Source organism: Crocuta crocuta, unplaced genomic scaffold (assembly GCF_008692635.1).
Source record: "Crocuta crocuta isolate KB4526 unplaced genomic scaffold, BGI_CrCroc_1.0 scaffold751, whole genome shotgun sequence".
In the NCBI taxonomy this organism is placed as follows: Eukaryota; Metazoa; Chordata; class Mammalia; order Carnivora; family Hyaenidae; genus Crocuta; species Crocuta crocuta.
In genome coordinates this window covers 1,046,083-1,068,342 of record NW_027530353.1, presented here as the reverse complement: position 1 = coordinate 1,068,342, position 22,260 = coordinate 1,046,083, and the positions used below count along the sequence as shown (strand labels likewise).

The window sequence follows — 22,260 nt, the reverse complement described above, 5'->3', positions numbered from 1 at the left end:
CCCCCCCCCCCCACCCCAGAAGGGCTGGTGCTTGTGCACAGGGATTTGAAGCCATCATCACACCAGACTCTAAGCTTTTTGTGTCTGGGGCTGTGTCTACACCCATCTGCGTGCTTCCCCTGAGAGACACAGTAACTTGCACCCTAAACACCAGTAACTACCTACTAAATAGTGACAGAGCCAGAGGCCTGCTGTGGGGCTGAGACCTGCGGGCAGCTTGTCTGAACTGGGGTCCCTTCCCTGTGCTTAGTTGATCTGCAAAGCAGGGAAGGTAATGGGGCTCGCCAGGCTGGGGCGGAGCCATGCTTCTCGGTGGAGGTGTGAAGCCATGCTCCCTTCCCACTTCCCTAAACTACCTGATGGGATTCCCTACCAAAGGAGAAGGCTGGGTTTTTTTTTTTTCCAGTTAAAAAAAATTTTTTTTAATCTTTATTTATTTTTGAAGCAGAGACAGAGCACGAGCAGGGGAGGGGCAGAGAGACAGAGGGAGACACAGAATCTGAAGTGGGCTCCAGGGTCGGAGCTGTCAGCACAGAGCCCGACGCGGGGCTCGAACCCACAAACCCTGAGACCATGACGTGGGCCGAAGTCAGATGCTTAACCAACTGAGCCACCCAGGCGCCCCATCCAGTTTGATATATATATATTTTTTTAATTGCAGTCACGTGGATACTGCATTTGCTTTTACAAGGTGGCCCTTCCCACCCGTTCAGGTTGCCGCCCTCATTCTGTTGTAATCAGAATCAGTGCTAAAGAGAAAGAAAGAAAGGAGACTTGAGAAACACCTAGCACAGTGCCTGACACCTGAATTCCAAGAACTACTACCCCTCAGCTCCTGTCCTTGCCCACAGCTTTCTTGGGGTCTGTCACACGCGCTTCCTGCTGGGAGGCGGGGGTCGCTTCCGGCCGCTACTCCTTCTTGCTCCATGCCTGCCCCGCTCAGCCAAGCTCCCTGGGACCCTCCCAAGCTTCGACCTGTTGACATGAGCTTGGCAGCCTTTACCTCTGTGCAGGGCCAGGCTGGCAGGCAGGAGAAGCCGCTAAGCTCTGCAGACATCTTATGTTTGTCCCACATTCTCTCCCACTTAGTCACAAATGTCTCTCTCTCTCTCTCTCTCCAGCCGGGAGAATGGGCCAGGTTTCCAACCTCCGTTACAGCTGACCCTCATGAGCTCCCCAGGAAAGACGGGCACAAAAATATTTACTGAAGGCATGAAAGGGAACTAAATGGACCTCCCTGACCCTGCATTACTCGTAGCTATGGTGGGATTTCCATGTTGGGGCAATGGCAGGGAGAGCCTGTAGACAGGGACGGATTCCCAGATCTTTTGGCAAATTCTTTGCTTCCTTTTGCACGGATATTAGGTAAGAATTATTAACGAAGGGACATTAACATTATTTTTCTTCCTAGAGCAAAGCAAACCATCATAGGAAAGGAGGATCTTAGGAAGACGCTACCAGGAATTAGTCTTTGTGGGCTATTTTTGAGGCCTTTTAAAGCTTTTCTTTCCTTGGGGAAGAAAATGATTCATCCCCATGTCTGCCTTCTCTGCTGTATGATCTAGAAAGTTCCTGAACGTTTAAGATGCTGTGACTGAAGTGCTCCCGTTCTAAGATTTCTCAGGTGCTGCAAATAAGGTCAACGGCTCGTGTCCACTCAAGAGGCTCTCCCTGACACAGCGCTTCCAAATTAGGGATCATTATTTAGGAATGGCATGTGGAGAGCGAGAGGGAAGGAACGGAAGCTGAGAAAACACTTCCAAACAGAAGGCTGACTCACGACGCCCTGTCACCTGTCCCCACGACCCCTTCACGGGGGGCTCCATTCATCAGCTTCCCTTTCTCCCTCAGTTCCCGGGACCCTGCTCTGTTCTCCTGCCTCTTATACCAGAGTAAGAATATTAAATGTACTATTTATTAAATATGGCTACTCTTACCCGTTCCAGAGGGTTAATCGAGCTTGGCATCTTGCCTGGTTAGCGCAGCATGTGCATTCCAGGCTGTATTAGCTCACTTGTTCTCCCTCCTTCCTTCTCCCCCCCGCCCTTGTTTTCTCTCTTTCCTTCCACCCTGCATGGCTTGCGCTGCTCACCAGACCTTCCCGAAGACCTCGCTGGTGGTAGGGATCGTGTCGCTGTGGCGCATTCACAGAGTAATAATCGCACGTAAGTCCTGACACACGGGAGCCAACCTTGCCCCGTCCCTCGCGCTTTATCTCAAATTTGTGCTTTCGGAGTTCATTGGACGCACAAGGGGGGACGTCAGAGAGAATTGCCAGCTTCGTTTCACTCCCATGTCACACTTTTCACTCTGCCCCTTGGAATGCCTAACAGTCTGTCCACTGGACACATGTGCACAAAAGCCTTGAAAAATGAATGAATGAATGAAAGAATGAGTGAGTGATCAGAGCAGTGGACAGTTGTGAGCATTGATGATGTGCCGGGCATTTCAAATATACCTCCAAAGCAAGCCCCTTCGGTGCCGGGGTCCTGGCAGCCACAGGACCGCCTAGAGAGCCACCCCAGAGGGTCCAGAGGCTGGGCTCTGGGTCCTTAAGACCACGATTGGACCCAGTTTTAATTTCCTGCTGAGGCGACCTACTGAGACCAGCATACTGGCCAAAGGCTGCTTGAGATGTCGAAGACACTCCAAATAAACAACCCCCACCCCCAGCACCTTGGCCCTGTGCCACTGAGTAAGTCCACGCCTTATGTAAACCTGATAAATTGACCTGAGCCCCACCTCCACCCCTCCGGTCCTTAAACGACCAGAACCATTTTAATAAATTGTGATGTTTTCTCAGAACATCAGCCTTCAGAGAAGGCTTGGGAACGGGGAGGAAAGAGCCCTTTACATCCTCTGGAGCGCCCAGCTAATCAGCCAGCGGGGTTGAAATCAGAGATGATTTGGGGGCGGCAAGATTAGGCTCATTTGAACTTCGATAAAACTCTATTCATCAGTCTCTGTCCCACACTATAGAGGCAGTTTAAAAGGCCATCTCAGTGCCCCGCAAAGTTACATTTTAACCAGTCAGCAAAGATAAGAGACTTGATAAGAGCCCATCTAAACAGAGACCCACAGGAAGCAGTATCAGCACAGGCTCAGTGGGGCCTCTCTGGGAAGCTCATTTCCTGAAGAGATCCTCTCTTTAATTTAAATCAACATATTTATTTTTGTTAATTACGACAGGACAGCTCGGATGCATTCTGAAACACCAAGGTTAGAAGAGAATTTGAAGAGCCAGCCTGGAACCTCTGTGTATAAAAGAGAAGCCCAGGGACGTGGTTCACACGGATATTAAAGATTTTTCTGGCACACCACCTACGGAAGAAGAAAGGACTGGGGGTGGTTGGGTTTGACATTTACACAGACTCTTCTCCCCCAGGGCTGTAGCATCCTACAGCTCTTGGGAAGAGTCCAGAGTGAGAGGCTGGAATGGGATCCATTTCTGTTCTATTTCATAAACAGCCATGGGGAGGAGTCCAGTGATCGTGAACACGGAAATGGCACAACGTAGGAAGCGGAGAGGTTGTTGGCAGATGGTTTTGGCCGAGTAAACTCAATAGTGTGGCTCACCTACCGCTTAGCCCCTGCCTTCAGAAGAGGTAGAAAGTGTCAGGGTTTCTGATCCCAGCAGGGCTCGTAGGGCACCACCATCCTACTGTGTGGGGACAGGAGACCAGCCGGGCTCACTGGTCTGTGGGTTCTGCCCTGAGACACGACAGAAGTGCTGTCAAGAGTATGGAAAATGAGAACCACGATGAGATACCACCTCACACCTGTCCAGATGGCTGAAACGAACAACTCAGGCAACGACAGATGTTGGCGAGGATGCGGAGAGGGGAACCCCTTTGCACTGTTGGTGGGACTGCAAACTGGTGCCACCACTCTGGAAAGCAGAATGGAAATTCCTCGAAAAATTAAAAATAGAACTACTCTATGACCCAGCAATTGCACGACTAGGTATTTATGCAGAGGCTACAAAAATGCTGATTCATAGGGACACATGCACCCCAAGGTCTAGAGCAGCGCTATCAACGATAGCCAAATTATGGAAAGAGCCCAAACATCCAACAGCTGATGAGTGGGTAAAGAAGAGGTGGTGTACATATACGACAGAGTATTACTAGGCGATCAAAACGAATGAAATCTTGCCATTTGCAACCACATGGATGGAGCTAGAGTGTATTATGCTAAGTCAAGTCAGATAAATGTCAGATGATTTCACTCACATGTGGAATTTAAGAAACACAACAGATAAAGGGAGGGGAAGGGAAGGAAAAATAAGATAAAAACAGAGACGGAGGCAAACTATAGGAGACCCTTAACTATAGAGAACAAACTGAGGGGTGCTGGAAGTGAAGTGGGTGGGGGATGGGCTACATGGATGATGGGCATTAAGGAGGGCACCTGTTAGGGTGAGCACCGGGGGTTATGTGTAAGTGGTGAATACTGGGTTCTACTCCTGAAGCTGCATATTAACTAACTAGACTTTAAATGAATAAATTTTAAAAAAAAGAATAAAAGTATGGACTTGGGACAAGCTGATGGGGGGCCCAATCCTGATTTTGCTACTTATTAGCTCAAGACCTCAGCAAGTGACTTACACATCGCCGTGCCTCAGTTTCCCCATATGCAAACTGGGTTCATCAGGTGGTTAAATAAGTTAATCCATGTAGAACTCAGGATGGTGCCCAGTGAAAGCCCTTCATCATTTCCCCGTAACCGTCAAATCCACCCTCCCTTCTCCCTCCCTATTGCCGTAAACTTGAATTAGGCTGTGACTGCTCCACTTTCCCAAAAAGTCTGATCATGAATAAATTCCTGAGAGGCGCCCTTTGCTTTCTTGACCAGAAGCTGTCTTCTTGTTGGGGCGTGCAGGGTCCCCCCTTCCCCTCCCCGGCTCCACACCACTGTCCCCCTTCCTTCCTGCAGCCTAGCCCTCAGCCCCTGAGAGCCTGTGGAATGGTCACCTCTCACTGTGTGCTCACAGCCAGGAGGCGGTCAGGCCTCCCACTCACGTCTCTAGCTCAGAACTCTCGAGGCAAAGGGACAGGCTGGTGTGCCCAACCCGACTGCCCCCTCCTGCCCCCTCCCCAGTGTCCTCACAGCACCTGGCGCCCGGCTGATGGTCTGAGCCCACCTTGCTGGACTCGTGCATTCTTCATGGCAGCCTGCGGGAGTCAGTCCTCTGTGCACCCAGCTCTCCTACTCTGACCACTCACCCCTGCAACACTCTAGCTGTGCGATCTGTTTCCCTCACTGGCTGGTGAGCTGGGGAGATAAGAAATTTCATCTTATTTATACTTCTATCTCACACGATTCCTAATCCTGGTGCACACCTGATCCTGGTGCCCAAGAAATGGCGAAGCGAAATATCTAAACATTGGTATTTTGATGCTTTGATATTTTAAGAGCCCGGTAACTTTTGGCTTTTTGATGACTTCCTGCAAAATGATCATCTAGGTGGATTACATTCAACTGTAACCTTTTGTGGACCATTCGAGAAGAGGTAAAAAGTAACCCAAATAACTGAAATGGCTGGCAACCGGATCTGCTGTGTGGCTCTGTTGCTGACCTGTTTTGTTGCCTGGGTGTTTACAGAGCAGTGTGCTTTGCAGGGGAATCAGCTCCTGGAAGTCAGAGGCCAGTGGTGAATCAGCACCCTTGGGCTGCACCCTGAACCTCACCTTGATGAATCCTGACCTGGAGCATAGAGGGAGCAGACCTGAGTGGGGAAGGCCAGAGGCCAGGCAGGACCAGGGGCCTGTGCGTCTGAAGCTCCAGAGAATGGAGTGTCTACAACAGCCTGCTTAGACTAACGGACTGTAGCTCTTCTTTCAGTTCCTCACCCAGCACGATTTTCATTCTCTCACATCCCTGCTCATCTATTACGACCACAGTACAGTAGGTCAACATGGGTTTCAGGACAGGGTACCCAGAATGGAACACAGGTGGCCCGGAATGTTCTGGCTACATCAGGGTAGGACGATCACCTTCTTTCTCCTCACCTGGACCTGATAACCTGCACATGGACCCGCCCACCTCGTCTCCACCCCCTTTTAGCGGCTCCCAAGCAGTGGCGGCCTGACAAATGTGTGGCCCATGAAAAGTTCCGGGGCTCCTTCAAATAAACTAATACCAAACTAAGTGATTCCCCCCGCCTGCTCCAAAAATGAAACCTTTGAACTAATGTTTTAAGTTGCACCGACTGACCTAAGCGTGGTCTGGTGCAGATAGAGTTGTGGTCAGAGAACGGTCCCACGGCCCATATCTTTCTGAGAGCCTCTCTCGCCTCCTGCCTTCCATCTTCAAACCCCACTGGGGCCTGACCTCGAGGCTCCACACGTATGCCAGTTCCCGGAAAAGTCAACTCTGTGCGATCTTAATCTGGGTTAGGTGACCAGAAAGTTCTTTTGTCCCAAAGGTTTGGGAAAATCACAGATTCAGCACCCAGTCCGCAGATCTTCCTTTACTGCAGGACTTTGCAATAATGTGCAGTAGAAAGGATGCTCTGAAGGTTGCTCTGAGTTTTCCAAGAGACGGATGATAGGATGATACGATCTTTCAGATGAGAACATTTTACGACGTTATTGCACCGTCTGATATATTTTCGGACCTACCAGCTGGCTTATGTAGCCAGAAAGAGTGGATATACTTTCCGAGGCAGCTAAGTCCCAGCAAATGGGAGCCACCTGGCCTCATGGGCCAGGAGCTTAGGAAACAAGAATCTTTCCGACTGGGGGAGCTGGTGGCTGTCCTCAGGCCGGAGAATAGAATCCATTTTCGCCGTGTCTGGAGAGGGGGCTGTGGCTCTCTTCTGCTCTCTCAGTCCCATCCTGACCCCCTCCCTTCCTTCCTCTCTTTTCTTTTCTCTTTTCTTTCCTTTCCTTTCCTTTCTCCAGGTGATACAGTTTGTCTTCTCAGCAGTTCTGCCAGGAAAATAAACTTGCCTCACAGTGGCCAGCTCTCCCATCAATATTTGGCACAAATATTTAGAAATCTCCCCAAGAGAGTCCATGCCTTTGTGAATCAATGCAGGACATTTATAAGTCAAGAAATCCCACTTTGAAAATGCCACGAGTTTAGTTTCTGGTCAGCCACTAAGTGTTTCTGGGTGGTTTCACGTCCCACTTTTACAAAAACAGTGTTTAATACTTTGATAAAAAGTCACTAACCCAAGAGCAAATTTCTCTCTTCACAACTGAGGAAACTCTTATTTTCCTTTCCCTCCAGGGACAGGCGCTCCATCACTACAACTATTCAATCCAGCGGGAAGAGATTTCTCCTCTGAATTAGAGAGCAAATCTATCCCAGACTGTTAACAGCCGCCGCCCGGAAGGGCTTCACTATGAAGCAAAACTAAACAAAGTACAACAGACAGAATGGTGGATTTCGATTAGCGGGTTGAAATTGTGACTAATGTTATATAGGGAATGATCCTGCAAAACTTTTAGGCCCTGGAAACTCAACTCGGGGACGTTGGTAACTCCGATAGTAGGGCCCAGGCAAAGCTGCATTCCTCCTTGCTGTGGCTACTGGCATATTTAGGTTTGTGTGTTTTTTCCACTTTGGTCGGAGAAGCTGGTTTTTAGGGTCAAATACACCTCATCTTTGTCGACTCTGGTGGTCAGGCAGATTGAAATGTAGGGTTGCAAAGGAGAGAGGGGGGAAAACAAGCCTCATGAATGAGAGAAGATCTGGAAAAGCTCAAATCGATGAAGACTGATGGACAACTAGAGGAAGCTGGTTGTTTTAGTCATTGATCCAACACGGTTTGGCCAAAATACAGAGAAAGAAATGGAGCATTTAGTGGGTACCGCATGCATGCGGGAGCTACAGGAGATGCTTCACAGAGGCTAACTGGGGTCCTCCTCACCACCCGGGAGGAAGGATGGCTGAATCTCATTGAAAACTAAGGAGGCGAGGCACAAGAAGACCAAGCAACTTGCCTGAGGTCACATGGCGAATGAATGCCACCGCCGAGATCGGAATCTACAGTCCGCTAACTTGTAAACACGGTTCTGTGTTGGGCAATTCTTGCTGAGGCACATATGTCACTTTCGTGGAGCTGGGGGTCGACACGAGATAATCAGAGAAGAAATGCAAGGTCGCTCGGCACCCTGTGGGCCTCCTGAGTCAGGCAGGAGAAGCCGGCCGCCGGTGCGCTGAGGTCTGGATGCCCTGCCCGGGGTGGGGGTGTGGCCAGGACACCCACTCTTATGGGGCTCACCTTCCCGATGGGGCAGGTGCGCACACACTCAAGTGAACAAGTACATAAGCCACAGCTTCCCGGGTAGCAAGATGTGCTAAAAAGCAAATAAAGCAAGGTAACAGAGACTGCCTGGGTACCGAGGGCCATACTCCTAGTTTGTTGTCTCACCAGGGGGTGAGGTGGGCATGTGAGCAGGCAGGAACCAGACAAGGCCTGGTGGAAGACAGGCTCTCCGACTCTGTGGCCCCGGCACGCCCCTCCCCACCCTGCCCCACTGTGGAGAGAGATGACTGGCAATGACATACACGCTCAGAAAGGGGCTTGCCTACAAATTCCCCACATTCAAATGAGGAAAAGATTGCCAGGAGAAGACAGAATTTGGCCAGTTGGGCAGCCAGTCACTGGTGCGGTGCTGGAGTCAAGAGCGGGAGGTCTGAGGGGCGCCTGGGCGGCTCCATCGGTTCAGTGACCGACTTCGGCTCAGGTCGCCATCTCGTGGTTCGGGAGTTCGAGCCCTGCGTCAGGCTGGCTACTGTCAGCCTGTCAGCACGGAGCGCACTTTAGGTCCTCGGTCCCCTTCTCTCTGCCCCTCCCCACCTTGCACTGTCTCAAAAATAAATAAACATGAAAAAAAAAGGAGGAGAGGTTTGAAATTAAAGTAAAAGTCTNTCAGGTCCTCGGTCCCCTTCTCTCTGCCCCTCCCCACCTTGCACTGTCTCAAAAATAAATAAACATCAAAAAAAAAAAGGAGGAGAGGTTTGAAATTAAAGTAAAAGTCCTTTGGAGGCCATTATGGGTTAGTTAAATGCCCAACACATGGCTCTGCTTCTGCCCTCAGCATACAGGTGGGGCCACCTGGCCACCTCAGTGTTATCAGCCTTCCCTCACTCAGGCCTGTGAATGGGGGGCACGTGAGGAGCCCCAGCAATACAGGAGAAGCACCTGTTCTCCTGCCAGGTCTCGCCCCCAGGACCCGCCCTGTCTTCACAGCCATGCTGCCCTCTGAGTCCCAGCCTCAGCCTCAGCTCCCCCGTTTGCCTTGTTATCAAGTCCCGACTGGGTGGAAGCCACATCTCGTCCCTGCTACAAATGACCATAATATTCAACAAAAAAAACGCCAGAGAAATAACGTTAGCCACCAAATCGTACTAAGCACCTGATAGAGAGAAAACTGGTTCCATGTAGCTGCATAATTAGATTTCCAACGTGCAGTGGGACAGGCACTGATTTGATGCAAAAGGCAATCAGTTCAACTGAATTCAAAATAAAGGAGAGTGTCTGTTGGGCGTCTGGGTACACACACACACACACACACACACCCTCTTGGCACACTTAGTTATCTCAGAATGGAGAACCTAATTGTTGATTCTCCAGCTGTCTTCATTTCCCCTTGCTGCTTTTCTTTGGGGCTTTCCCCAGCGCCCGCGTCGTCCCCAGAAAAGAGGGCTGGGCGCAGCGAGCTAAGGCAGCCGCGCCTCCTGTTTGGTGGGCATCTCCGCCCTGGGCACACCCCTCTGGGTGGGCTTCCGTCTCCACTTACCTTTGCGATCTGCACACACCAGTTGAGCAGGTACTGAGAGCCAATGTTGTCCTTGTGCTCGCGGACATAGTCCAGGAGGCAGCCGAAAGGCATGAGCTGTGTGATGAGCTGGACCGTGGACGTCAGGCAGATGCCCAGGAGACGGCACACATGGGGGTTGTCCACACTGGCCATCACGTAGGCTTCCTGCGTGGAGGAGAGGAGGGAAAGCATGAGACGGGTCCCCCTATTATAGGGGCTGAAGGGAGAGGCAGACAGATCTCTTTCCAGGCAAAAAAAAAAAGCAAAGCACAAACACGATTTTGAGGTCCAAACTGTGTCCCTGTGGAGGACAGGGTGGCCCATGCAAGATTTAGTGCAACAGATATTTCCATTCATGCGGGGTGTATTACGTACATACTACGCTGAGAAACGACCCTCGCGTGGAGGACAGGACCCTGTGGGTGGGAAGCAAGGCTTTCTGTCTACAGGCAGCACGCGGCGGCAGCAGCACACTGAGTGCAGATGGGCCCCGCTGAGGTCTGTGTTTGGAAGACCTCTGGGCGCAGGCTAACGCGGCTGCAGTCTGAAAGGTCGTCGGGTGTTCGGGGCCCTACGCCTCGGTGATGACTTTCTCACTGAATGGAGATACACACGCAGAGGTTTTTATGTACTTTTTCTGAGAGAGAGAGCTCGCTCGCATGTGCAAGCAAGTGGGAGAGGGGCAAGAGAAAGACTGAATCCCAAGCAGCCTCCATGATGCCTGTGCAGAGCCCGATGTGGGCTCGACCCCACGAACCGTGAGATCATAACCTGAGCTGAAAGTGAGTCGGACGCCTAACCGACGGAGCGCCCCCGCCCAGGCTTCATTTCTGAAAACAAGTGGTCGACGCTACCCCGTGCCTCAGTCTCAAGATGGAAAACTGCGCTGGTCTGCCAAACGCCCCCTCCTCATTTAACTGGGTGTCATTTTGGACACGGATCTGTGACCACGGACTTTATTTTAACCCTTCTCCTCTTCTTGGGTGCAGGAAGCAGATTTCATTTCCAGCTGAGCACACAACGGGGCCCTCTCTTCTGTCTGAGAATTAGGGAACCCTCACTTTGCACCCATAAATTCTGTCCTCCTTTCAAAGACCTCTAATCCAGACGTGGAAGGAACCATGTGGCCTGCAAGAGAGAGCTCAGAGGCTCTTTTTCATATTCCCACCACTCCTGTGAGTGGCATGTGGACTTGGCCACCAGGAGAAACGGGGTGCTTGGGGTGGGAGCATCACAGGAGCCAGAGGTGACAGAGGAGACAGAGGACACAGGTCGCGGGGCTGGGGGTGGAGGGCAATGCACACATTCCCCAACACGGACCTGATGCCATCGTGTTCCTTGCCTTAGCCTTTCCCTGCCCCAGGCCTTGAACGTCAGCCCCTCCTCCGGACCCCCTCCTCTCCTTCCCGCTCTGGGCTCTCTCCACCTCCCTCAGGCCCTCGCCCGCAACATGCCCTTTGCCTGGAATGCCCTTCCACCTCCTCCTTCCTTCTCCGACTCCTCCTCCAGGGGACCTTCCCGACTCCCCAGTCTCAAACTCTCATCTCGCAGTCTTTCCTTGGGGGACCAGGCTCTTCACTGCCTGGGAACTTGCTGGAGATGCAAATTCTTGGGCCCCACCCAGGCCTACCTACCCTGACCGTGTGAGATGCCGAGGAACAAACCCCCCAGGGCATTGTGGGTGCCCTGGAGCACTCCTCACACTCTGCTCTTCAATACTTGCGTGATTCTGAGATGACGCCCCCCGGCCCCCCCACCCCCGGCTCTGAGGAAAGGACTGCCTACTCTGTTCCTGTCATTTGCCAGTGCTCATTAGCGCACTTACATTGTTGGCAAACGCGGCTCATTTGTCGCCTCAACATCCCCCATCCCCCGTGTGTACCTCACGTGCCTCAACAAGTGGGGTAGATGCCTCCTCTACAAGTGGGGTAGATGCCTCCTCGGAGGGTTGACACCTAGTCCTTTTTTGTGCTTCCAGGGGTGCCAAGCACCCCCCGAGGCATGAAACCGCCCCAGGCCATCAGGACTGAGCTGAGCTGACATCATACAAAGCCAGAAACTCAAAGCGCAATCAGAGACCTCGCCGCTCCCAATGGCAACAGCCACAAAAATTCCCTTGGCTTTTAATGTCTGTGTGGATGATTTCCGGAGTGCCGAGGCGCTCTCCTTACAGGGAGCGCTGGTGTTTCTTCCCCTCTGTGTTATAACCATCGCACCACAACATCCAAGAGGAGGGTGGGCGTTTGCCACTGTGCACATTCGAACATCTCTTCATCTTGGAGAAGGGCTGCTGATAAGGAGTTAGAAGTGGAAGGTCCCGCAAGTGCATTTCTACTGAGGCCATTCCTCGTCTGAAAGGGAAACTGAGGCCCGGGGAAGCGAGTGGAGACACTGGGTGCCAGAGCTGGGCCCACTGAAGGGTGGCCCCCTCTGCACCCCACATGCTGCCCCCTGTGGCTCCTGGGATGCCTCGTTGAGTGCTCCGCCTCACGGATTTACCAGAAAGCTTGAGACCTCGTGACATGCCCAGCACGTATATAAACGTTTGCGTTCTTTTTCCACGGCCTTCCCTACATTTAAACTGGAAAGTCTATGGAAAAATTAAGAGGTCCCGCGATTGCCAGAGAAGCACAGATCACGTCTCTCCCCCGAGTCTGGGAAACTGTACAACCATAACACGGAGAAATCCTCCGGCCGCTCCCCTTTTCTCAAGATCTGGTTGAGATTTGGAAACATATTGTATTCATTTTCGAGGGGAGGAAAATCTGCAAACCAGAGCGGCTGGAGCTGCCCATCTGTTGTGGGGCCTCGAGGAGCTGACCTGGACCGGGGAGGGGAGGTACGATCGGGGAACGGAGCACGGGGCGTGGGTGTTGGGCCACACAGAGCCTGGAGCCCTGCCAGGTCCCCCGGCCTATTAAAATCTGACAGCGCAACAGAATTGGGTCATCGCTTCCGCCCCACCCCCAAGTACAATGGAGACGCTGTTCGGTCGTGTGTCCTGTTTGGTGTGCGCAGAAGTTGAAGCGAGCTTTGTTCTGAGCTGTTTATCTTGGAATCTCAAAGGTGCACTGTGACCCGCAGAAAGAATGCGTGGTATTCGGCAACAGTATGTGGACTGGATGCTCCAGCCGGGCGCAACGACTGGCAGGCGGAGACCAAGTTCAGAGCCCCCGAGGCTGAGTCACATGGCAGGGTGCCTCTGAGGCTCTGGGACCAAGGATGTCTCTTATTTTGTCCCGGTGGCTGAAAGGATGTTTGATGCCTTCCTTCTAGCTTGTCTCCTTCAGCTGTGGACTATTTTAGGTGAAGAATGGGGGAAAAGAGGGCCCCCGGGTGGCTCAGTCGGTTAAGCATCTGTCTCTTGATTCTGGCTCAGGTCACGATCTCATGGTTCGTGAGATTGAGCCCCGCATTGGGCTCTGTGCTGACAGCGAGGAGCCTGCTTTCAGCAGGGACTCTCTCCCCGCTCCGCCCCTCTGCCTCTCTACCACTGGCATGCACTCATGCGCGTGTGCTCTCTGTCAAAATAAATGAACATTAAAAAAAAAAAAGAATTGGGGAAAAGATTCCACTAGATTTTAAACTCCTTCAGCAAGGCAGATGCGTAACCTTAAGAATGAAGGTGGCCCTATGGTTTTGAAACTGTACCGGTTAACTAAGCCACAGGCAGCAGCTTAAACCAGAGGCTGCCGTGTGTGCGTCCTGGGTCTCAGTGCCTGATCCCAGTGAGGGACGAAGACTATCAAGTATTGAGTGAGTGGGACCATTTACAAGTGAGTGTGAGCACTTCAAAGGACACATTCAGCCTCATCGGGCTGTCCAGTCACAGATCTGACTTGCCCTTAGCTCACTGTTGAAAGTGGCCTTGGAATCACTTCCTTTACCGGCTTCTCCTTTCCTTCAGTGGCTCCCCATCACCCTGCCCTGATGGGACTGCATGTGAGTTCTGGGCACACTGGGCTTTGGGAAAAGCAAAGGACAAGTTCTCAAGTGTGTCGCCCATGAACTGTGACAGGTGTGATGTCTGATATCAGAGAAGATGAGTCCAGTTGAAACAAGAATCAAAGCTGGGAATAAAACAGTAGGGGCAGGGAGCGGAGAAAAGGAGTTTGCACTGTGGCATGGTATCTAAAAAAGTTAAGAGAGTAGATCCCAAGAGATCTTCAGCAGAGAGAAACTTTTCTTTTTCTTTTGCTTTTTTAATCGTGTCTATATGAGGTGAGGATGCTAGGGACGCTTACTGCGGTAATCACGTCACAGTATGTGTGAGTCAGGCCAACATGTTGTATCCCTTAAGCTTATGCCAGTTATATCTCAGTAACCCTGGGGAAAAAAACTCAACAAAACAAACAAAACTTCCCCCAAAATGGAGGGAGAAGCGAGCAGGAGACAGAGCAAAAGGTAAACAGGGACTCATGCTCTGTAAACTTTCCAGTGTTTTCTTAATCATCCACCCCTCCTTTACTCCACCAAAGCAGATTTCCTCCAGGCTCAGGGGTCTGGGAGGTCCTTTTCAGTGAAAACGACTTCTCGCCCAAGGCACACCTATCGTCTTCAAAATCATCCTCATTCTGGGCATAAACATTGCTGAAATTCACATTTCAACATTGTTTTGTGAGATTTATTAGAATGTCCTCAATGAGCACAACGGGAACGAAGGAAGCAAGCTCTGCAACAAAGCTTTTCTTTTTAACAGTGTACGTGAGGGAGCTGGGGGTTCAAGGTCAAGAGACTTCACAAACATATTTCTGGCAGTTATGTTCATACGATTTGACGGTATGTTAATTGGACTTCACGTTAATTTGTAAGCCATTGAAATGAAAGATAATTTTGCTTGATATGCGAATCTTCAACATGTGCCATTTGCTACTGCACTTTATTTATTAATACCTCATCTTTTAACTTAGGGTGTGCCAGAATGGGAATATCCTCGCTATAATAAAGGAGGGAAGTCTGCTGGGGAAAACTGAAGTGTATAGAGTGTTATGCCACGGGGAAGCTCATTGTGTCTAAAGACATTTTTTAAAAGGCGCATGTTTGCTTTGTTTGGTCTTATCTCCCATGAGTTAGATGCAAGACTGGGGAGTATACATTTGCCTCCTGTCTCCACTGCAGGATAACTACATTCTCTAGATCTTTCGGCGGTAGGTTTTCTTTTTCTTTGACTTGTTTCCCCAACCCCTTGCTAAGCCTCTCCAGCTTCTCTTTCTCTGGCTCTGCCGTGGGACAAGAGCAAAGGTCTGCATCAACCCGCAGCAAGCAGAGGCCAACGGTGTTAACAAGGACACTCCAACAGGTTTGTCCCCTGGATCTTCCTGAGCGGGCTCGGCCGCATTCCATGGTGGCCCCTCTTTGAGCCCTCCTCTGTTTAAGGGGACGCAGCACCCTCACTGACTAGCGAGGGTCCAGAGAAGATGACGAAAGTTCAGTGGGACTGAAAGTAAAGACATGCAAATAATCTCGTGGCCGTTCCAAAGTCTTGCCCCGTAAACTAACGGGGGACACTGGAAATAACATTTCAATTATTTTTGGGGGAAAGTACAGAAAAGGGGCAACACTCTCTAGAGCTTCTAGAGTGTCCATACTATAGTCCCAGGCACCTTTAAAACAGCCATTTCAAAGATAACTTGGTGGAGCAAAATGGACACTTCCGAGGCAGAAACAGAGGCTGGAACCCTGTGTCAATCACATAAACGTGAGAAAGCTTCTGTATGGCTGCAAAGCATACTGAGCGTTAACGCCTGCACCACAGACTCATGAAGAGGGTTCCTCGCGTGCAAAGCATCTATTCCTGAGCCTGGCCCTTGGTGGACATCCAGCAACTGTTGAGTTTGTATCCTTCTGGGAGATGCAGCGGAATGGAGCACACAGGTCTTCTCTATCGGGGAAGCCCTGAGAGGGAATTATACCAACTACAGATGGAAGGGGGAAGGACAGAACACGTGAATGCTCAGAATGTGGTGATGGAGAAAATCTAAAATAGGCATTGTGTGGCTTCTAAAATGTGGCTTCTGGTGGCCAGGCCTGTGGACAACTGGAAAACAAAGGAGAAACTCACATCAAGGATTTCCTTGTTGGCTTTTGGAGACGTGGCTTCTCTCAACTCCTTGATGGCGACGGGGATTTTAACCTTCTCACCTTCTGGGATCCAGAGTCCCTGTGACGAGGAGGGAGACAAGACATTAACTGGCGATCGTCAGACTACGCAATATGCTAACTCATGAGATGCATGGACTTTACTGGTGACACGATCCAAAAGGGCGGGGGACCTTGAGCACAGCTCTGCGCCCCAAGGCCCCCAAGGGCTGGGAGCCATACATCTCGGCAGCACTTTTGCTAGCGTGTTCCATGAATCAGAGTAGTTAGATAAAAACCCCTAAACTTGTGGTAGTTATAAAACCAGCGTGGATCCTTTTGTCCAGAATTCTGAGATACTGGCTCTAGGTCTAATGGAAAGCAGACTTGATGTCACAGGGTTCAGGAAAAACAAATTAAGAGCTGTTTTGATCTGGGCATTATTTGGATGCAGAAGCCCCCCTTCCGACTCCGTCTCTGCCACTCACCCCTTTACAAAGTCAAGGCCGTCCTCCATGATTACTTTGTTGTCTGTGTACAGGCCTCACAGGACCTCTTATTTGCCACCATGACTATAAAAGATTTCCTCTTGGGGCGCCTGGGTGGCTCAGTCGGTTGGGTGTCCGACTTCGGCTCAGGTCATGATCTCACGGTTCGTGGGTTTGAGCCCTGCATCGGGCTCTGTGCTGACAGCTCAGAGCCTGGAGCCTGCTTCAGATTCTGTGTCTCCCTCTCTCTCTGACCCTCCCCTGCTCATGCTGTCTCTCTCTCTCTCAGAAATAAATAAAACATTAACAAAAATAATAAAAAAAAGATTTCCTCTCGACAACCTGGGGAGAACATTGGACTTTCCCAAACCCTGAGCTACACAGCAAGTGGAGAAACTTGATAGACAGTGGACAACCCAGGACTTTAAATATGCCCGCCAAGCTGCATCCCCGGACGTCTCGGTGCCTGGTGGCCTCACCTTGTACACTGTGCCAAATGCTCCAGAACCCAGCACCTTGATCTTTTTGAATTCTGTTTCCTTTAAGATCCTCAAGAGAGCTTGGTTGGGAGCTTCTCCGCTGGGTGTAAGAGGCTCAACGAGCTGTGAGAGACAAGGAAGTACTGTCACCACCTCCAGCTCAGGCCCCCATGGGAGGCGGTGCAAGCTGGGCCCAGACACAGCCACGTGTGGATGGGCTTCAGCACCAAGAACCCGCCGTGCTCACCCAAAAGGAGCAATGCACACCTTCTCTAAAGGACTTCAGAAAAGATATGTTGGGACAGGGGCTCCCTGATATGGGTGTCCTCGAACAGAATATCTCCATTTCAACATATGCAGTTTCTATTTCTGTTTCCAGCCAATTAGCCAGAGTGAGAGAATTCTGGCGAGGAAAGTTCTGATATGGTTGGTCATTTTGCTAGCCTATCAGGTCTCCTGACACACACAAGTGCCACTATGCTGTGAGCTGCTATGGGTCCTTCCTCCCAGGGGCTTTGGCTTCTGACATGCTGCTGGACACAAAGATGGCGGCCAAAGACCCAACTGAGTGAGTCACAGAGCTCAAAAAGTAACGGCACTACTGTAGACAATGGGATTTTCCAAAGTAGCATCTTTACACGTGCCTTCACAGCAATCGAGGACACCTCTCCACAGGCCCTTCTCCTGTGCGTGTACATGAGTGCTGTACGTTACACGGGACTCATGCGGCTCTTGTGTCCATGTCGTGAGACTTACAATAGAAACATCTGCATTTCACTCCAGAGAGGTACCAAAATGCAACTGATTAGTTATAACTGGACATTCAGAGATTCTTTCTGGTTTTTCCTTCACATGAAAGAAAGCATAATAATACGATTCCGTATTTAAAATACTTGGCAACACTTGGCAGGGAGGCCTTGTGCCTGGCTGGGGTGCTGGGGACGGGGGCACCGGTGCGCGCCTGCGGGGCCTGGGCACCCACTCACCTCTCTCTCTTGCAGCAGCCTGCGAAGCGTGCGCTTGCGGACGATGTGGCGCCGGCGCAGAAAGAGGCCCACACCCAGGGCCACCACCACCACCAAGAGGAGGCCGCCGACAATCCCCGTGGCGATGGAGGGGATCTTGGGCCTGGAACCAGAGGGAGACATGGGAAAGTGAGGTTTGGTGACAGATGCCATTACAGCAACCTTTTATGTATTTCCTGCATGTTTTCATTCATTGACATCATTTAACACTGTCTCAGAAAATAGATACCATGTGGATTCTAAAGACAGGAAAGAAACCAAAGAGTTTCTAGGGAAGTGTTTCCACTTTCTTGAGCATAAGAGGCCCTGCCCCCCAGGTTTTTTTTGGATGTTTTAAATTGAGGTATTATCTGGACATCTCCATAGGACTCTCTCTCCTTTTCTTTTCTTTTCTTTTCTTTCTTTCTTTCTTTCTTTCTTTCTTTCTTTCTTTCTTTCTTTCTTTCTTTCTTTCTTTCTTTCTTTCTTCTGTCTTTCTTTCTGTCTGTCTTCTTTCTGTCTTTCTCTTTCTTTACTTTCCTTCCTCCCTCCCTCCCTTTCTTCTGTCCTTTCCTTCCCTTTCTTCCTTCCTTCTCTCCTCCCATCCTCCCTCCCTTTCTATCCATCTATCTATCTATCTATCTATCTATCTATCTATCTATCTATCTATCATCTACTATCTATGTTGAGAGAGAGCATGTGTGCGTGCGCACACATACACACACACACACACACACACACGGGGCAAGGGCAGAAGGAGAGGGAAAGAGAGAATCCCAAGCAGGCTCCACACCCAGCCGAGCTCGATCCATGAGATCATGCATGACCTGCACCAAAATCAAGAGTTGGATGCTTAACCAACTGAGCCACCCAGATGCCCCAACAATTATATTTTAATCGTTTGATTAAGAAACCACATAATTCCAAAAGGAACTCTGACTTCAATAATGCTTTTTATATGAATTTGCATGTATCCTCAGAGTATCCGCATACGTATGAAGCCTAGAACATGACATCACGTGCATAAGACATGCATTGACTACTGGTTTGCCTGGGTGAGGACCCTTTTCATAATGTTGAGGTTCTTCAAAGAGTTCTTGGTTTTCAAGATGGAATGCCAGCCTTGTGGAATGCTTTATGAATAAGCGTGGGGAAGGTTATCATGTGATAGGATTTCAACATAAAAAGCATCATTGTCATAAATGAGTGAGGTCACCATACAACATCAAACCACTCTACCATGCTCTTCTTCCCACAAAGGTTGTGCTTGATTCAGAGATGGCAAAAACTCAAAATTCAGGTTCTAGAGCTCACTGAGGAAAGAACCATCTGAATTCATGGGACCTTAATTTAGAATCTTCAATTCTATAAATATAATCGATATTTATAGATTCTATAAATTCTGTGATATAATCTTCAAGTTCTAGAAATATAACCTGTATTAATTTAATATTAATTGTGTGATATTAATACTATTAACATTAATTTAATATACAAAGATTAATAATATATATTAAAGTTATATAAAAAACCTTAAAATTATTGTTCTCAAGTATCTATTCCACTTAAGTTTCTGGCAAACTTCATATTTTCAGGAAGAGATGTTAAAGGCTATCAAAGATTAATTAGTATCATTAGCACGTTAAGTATCCTAACATCCTTACAAATCGCTTATAAGCGGGTCAAAGGGACTTCGTGACAATGATATTTATAACACTTTCTTCTCAGTGAGTGCACAAATCACCTCCTGCATTATACCATCTCCCCAATTAATGCAGTTTGGATTCATGAGTTTTTATTATATTGAAAGGAACACAAGAAAGATATAAAGAATAACTGATTACAGAGTATGTGCTCCGGGGGGAGCTATAGTAAGGGTGAGTGAATAAAAAAAGGAAGAAAAAATAAAAAGAGTAAAGATCACAAAGAATGGTCATTGGCTAGTTTCCAGGTGGGGCTTTGATGGACAACCTCATTACGAAGCTACCAACAGTGGCATGGAGAGAGGACAAATTTTGCTGATGTCCCGGTAGGCTCAGCAAAGAGGAAGTGAGAAACTGCCTTATTTGTCTTTAATGTTTCAGTTGAGGGTGGGGCTGATTTGGGGGCAGAAGAGTCAGCTGAGCCGAAGGGCAGGTTGTTGACGGGATTTTGTAAACACTACCAGGAATGGAGGAGACAGCAGTTTAGTTAGTGTTGGGGATGTTGGGAATGATAAACAGGTGCTTTGTGCATCATTCTGTTTCCTCCCTAGATATTGTTCATTGATAAAATCACTCTGTCTTGAGGGGACTAAACAGCAATTCCCAATCCTGCTTTTCCCAGCACAGCACTTGAAGCAATGATAGCAAATGAATCAGAATTGAAATGCTAACGGAAGTCGTAGTTGAGAAAGGGAAGTAAGGGGAGAAAATCCCCCCAAGCTGGAGCTTGGTCATCAAAGATGAAGGTTTGTGACGGGGTCTACCGGGTCATCAAGCAAGAAAAGAAGAGAAGCCAGAAGAAGGCTCTCACAGAATTGGTATAACCCGGAAGTCATAAACCCACTCTACATAAAGGAGGCACCGGGTACTGAGTCTCAGCTCCACATGGAATAGGTCCCAGGGCTCACATCCTGCAGCCCCACCAAAGCACACTGACGAAGTAGGCACAGGAGGGGTGGGTGCACCCAGCACAATGGTCTGCTGGGATGCGATGCCAGCCCAGAGGAGAAATAAGAACCTGCGACAGTAGGGGCACCCATGTGGCTCAGTGGGTTAAGCGTCGACTCTTGATTTCGGCTCAGGTCATCATTTTGCGTTCGTGGGTTCGAGCCCCCCTTTTGGTTCAGAACCTGGAACTGCTTTGGATTCTGTGTCTCCCTTTCTCTTTACCCCTCCCTGGCTTGCACTCTGTCTCTCTCTGTGACCCAAAAAGTAAGATCAAACATGTTTTAAAAATCTGTTGAAAAAAAAAAAAAGAACCTGTGAAGGTAGAGGGGAATCAGAAATGTAGGAAAGCATTATCTGTGCACACAGAATGTATGTTCCTTTCTGAGAAGGGCCACTGGACACAACTAGAACACTTACCCATCTATTGCACAGCCGTCAAGACCTGGTCCGACACAGCTGTGGGAATTGAGAGAGAGATACACATTTTGATCATTCTACTTCATTACCATTTTGTCTTCGAGAGTTTTTATCAAATCATAAGTCAGCGTGCATTTAACTACTCTCAGATCATTAGAACCACCATGAATCTCACTTTGGGGGACAGTGGTTAATCATTTATTTATTTTGTATGTATTCATTCGTTCACTCACTCAGCACATATTTTTGAGTGTTGGACTCTGTGACTCAGATTGTTCTAGCATTGAGCAAAGTAGAAATTCTCTGGCCTTTGTTCCTGAAATGCGTTGGTGCGTACCTTAGGGTATAGGCATAGCTGTCTCATATCTGGCTGCAGAATGTCAGTAGAGGCTGCGAAGGAGAGGCGGCCAACACTAGAGCCATACTGATTAAGGGGTAGGAGGGGAGGAACAGAGGCGTCAGGATGGGTCTCCGGGGCAGGGCAACTGCAGTGATAATTTTAGACCCAGGAATCCAGAGGTGGTACAGGAGCTGGTTTCCTGAAATGTCTTACATGCAACGGAGACAGCATTGGTCTTAAATGACTCCTGAGCAGCTGGGTCCCCATTCTAGTGAGGGAGGCCACCACCCCTTATTTTGATTACAGGATGACGTAAAAAAGCAGAATATATTGGCTTCAAAGTACAGCAACATTTGCCAAGACAAACACCAATAGGAAAACAAAATATTCCAGTGAAATGGAGGAGACAACTCATGCTGTTGAACATGGATGGGCCTGGAGGGTAGTACACTAACTGAAGTAAGTCAGACGGAACCGTAAGATTCCACCTATACACAGAGTCTAAAAAATAAAACAAATGAACAAATAAACAGCAGCAACAGACTCATAAGTACCGAGAACTGGTGGTTGCCATTGGGAGGGGGTGGGGGGATGAGTAAAATGTGTGAAGGGGTTAAGAAGTATAAACTTCTAGTTATAAAATAAATAAGACATGGGGATGAGAAGTACAGCACAGAAAATATAGTCAATAATGTAATAATTTCTTCTGGGGACAGGTGGGGACTAATGTATAAAACTGTCAAATCACTATGTCCTCCATCTGAAATGCACAGAACACTGAGAGTGTGGGCTATAGATGGGGGAGACTACCATTTCTCGGCCTGGGGAAGGAGGAAGGACTACATTTCAAGTATGTGAACAGGCCAGAGGCACCTGTCAAGTATCCCATTTTTACCTCAGTCAAGGGCTGGGATTTGTACCCAGTCTGTTCCCTCCCTCATTTCCAAGCTGCCCTGCTCCCTTCTCCCCAGTGCCTTTGGGCTTTCCTTCCTACAACACACACACACACACACACACACACACACAC

At 49.3% G+C, this 22,260-nt stretch overlaps 1 protein-coding gene across 2 annotated transcripts in view; it reads right to left on the bottom strand.

Moving 5' to 3' along the window:
• EGFR (epidermal growth factor receptor) overlaps nt 1-22,260 on the bottom strand; it is a 158,675-nt gene that overhangs the window by 13,068 nt on the left and 123,347 nt on the right. The window contains exons 15-19 of one of the 2 annotated variants that reach the window (XM_077765782.1): nt 20,894-20,932; nt 17,808-17,949; nt 16,822-16,944; nt 15,838-15,936; nt 9,756-9,941 (exon numbers count right to left, since the gene is read on the bottom strand). In XM_077765782.1, coding sequence (XP_077621908.1) covers nt 9,756-9,941; nt 15,838-15,936; nt 16,822-16,944; nt 17,808-17,949; nt 20,894-20,932 — 589 coding nt within the window. The remainder of the gene's footprint in view (nt 1-9,755; nt 9,942-15,837; nt 15,937-16,821; nt 16,945-17,807; nt 17,950-20,893; nt 20,933-22,260) is intronic. The other variant, XM_077765783.1, reaches the window with a different exon arrangement.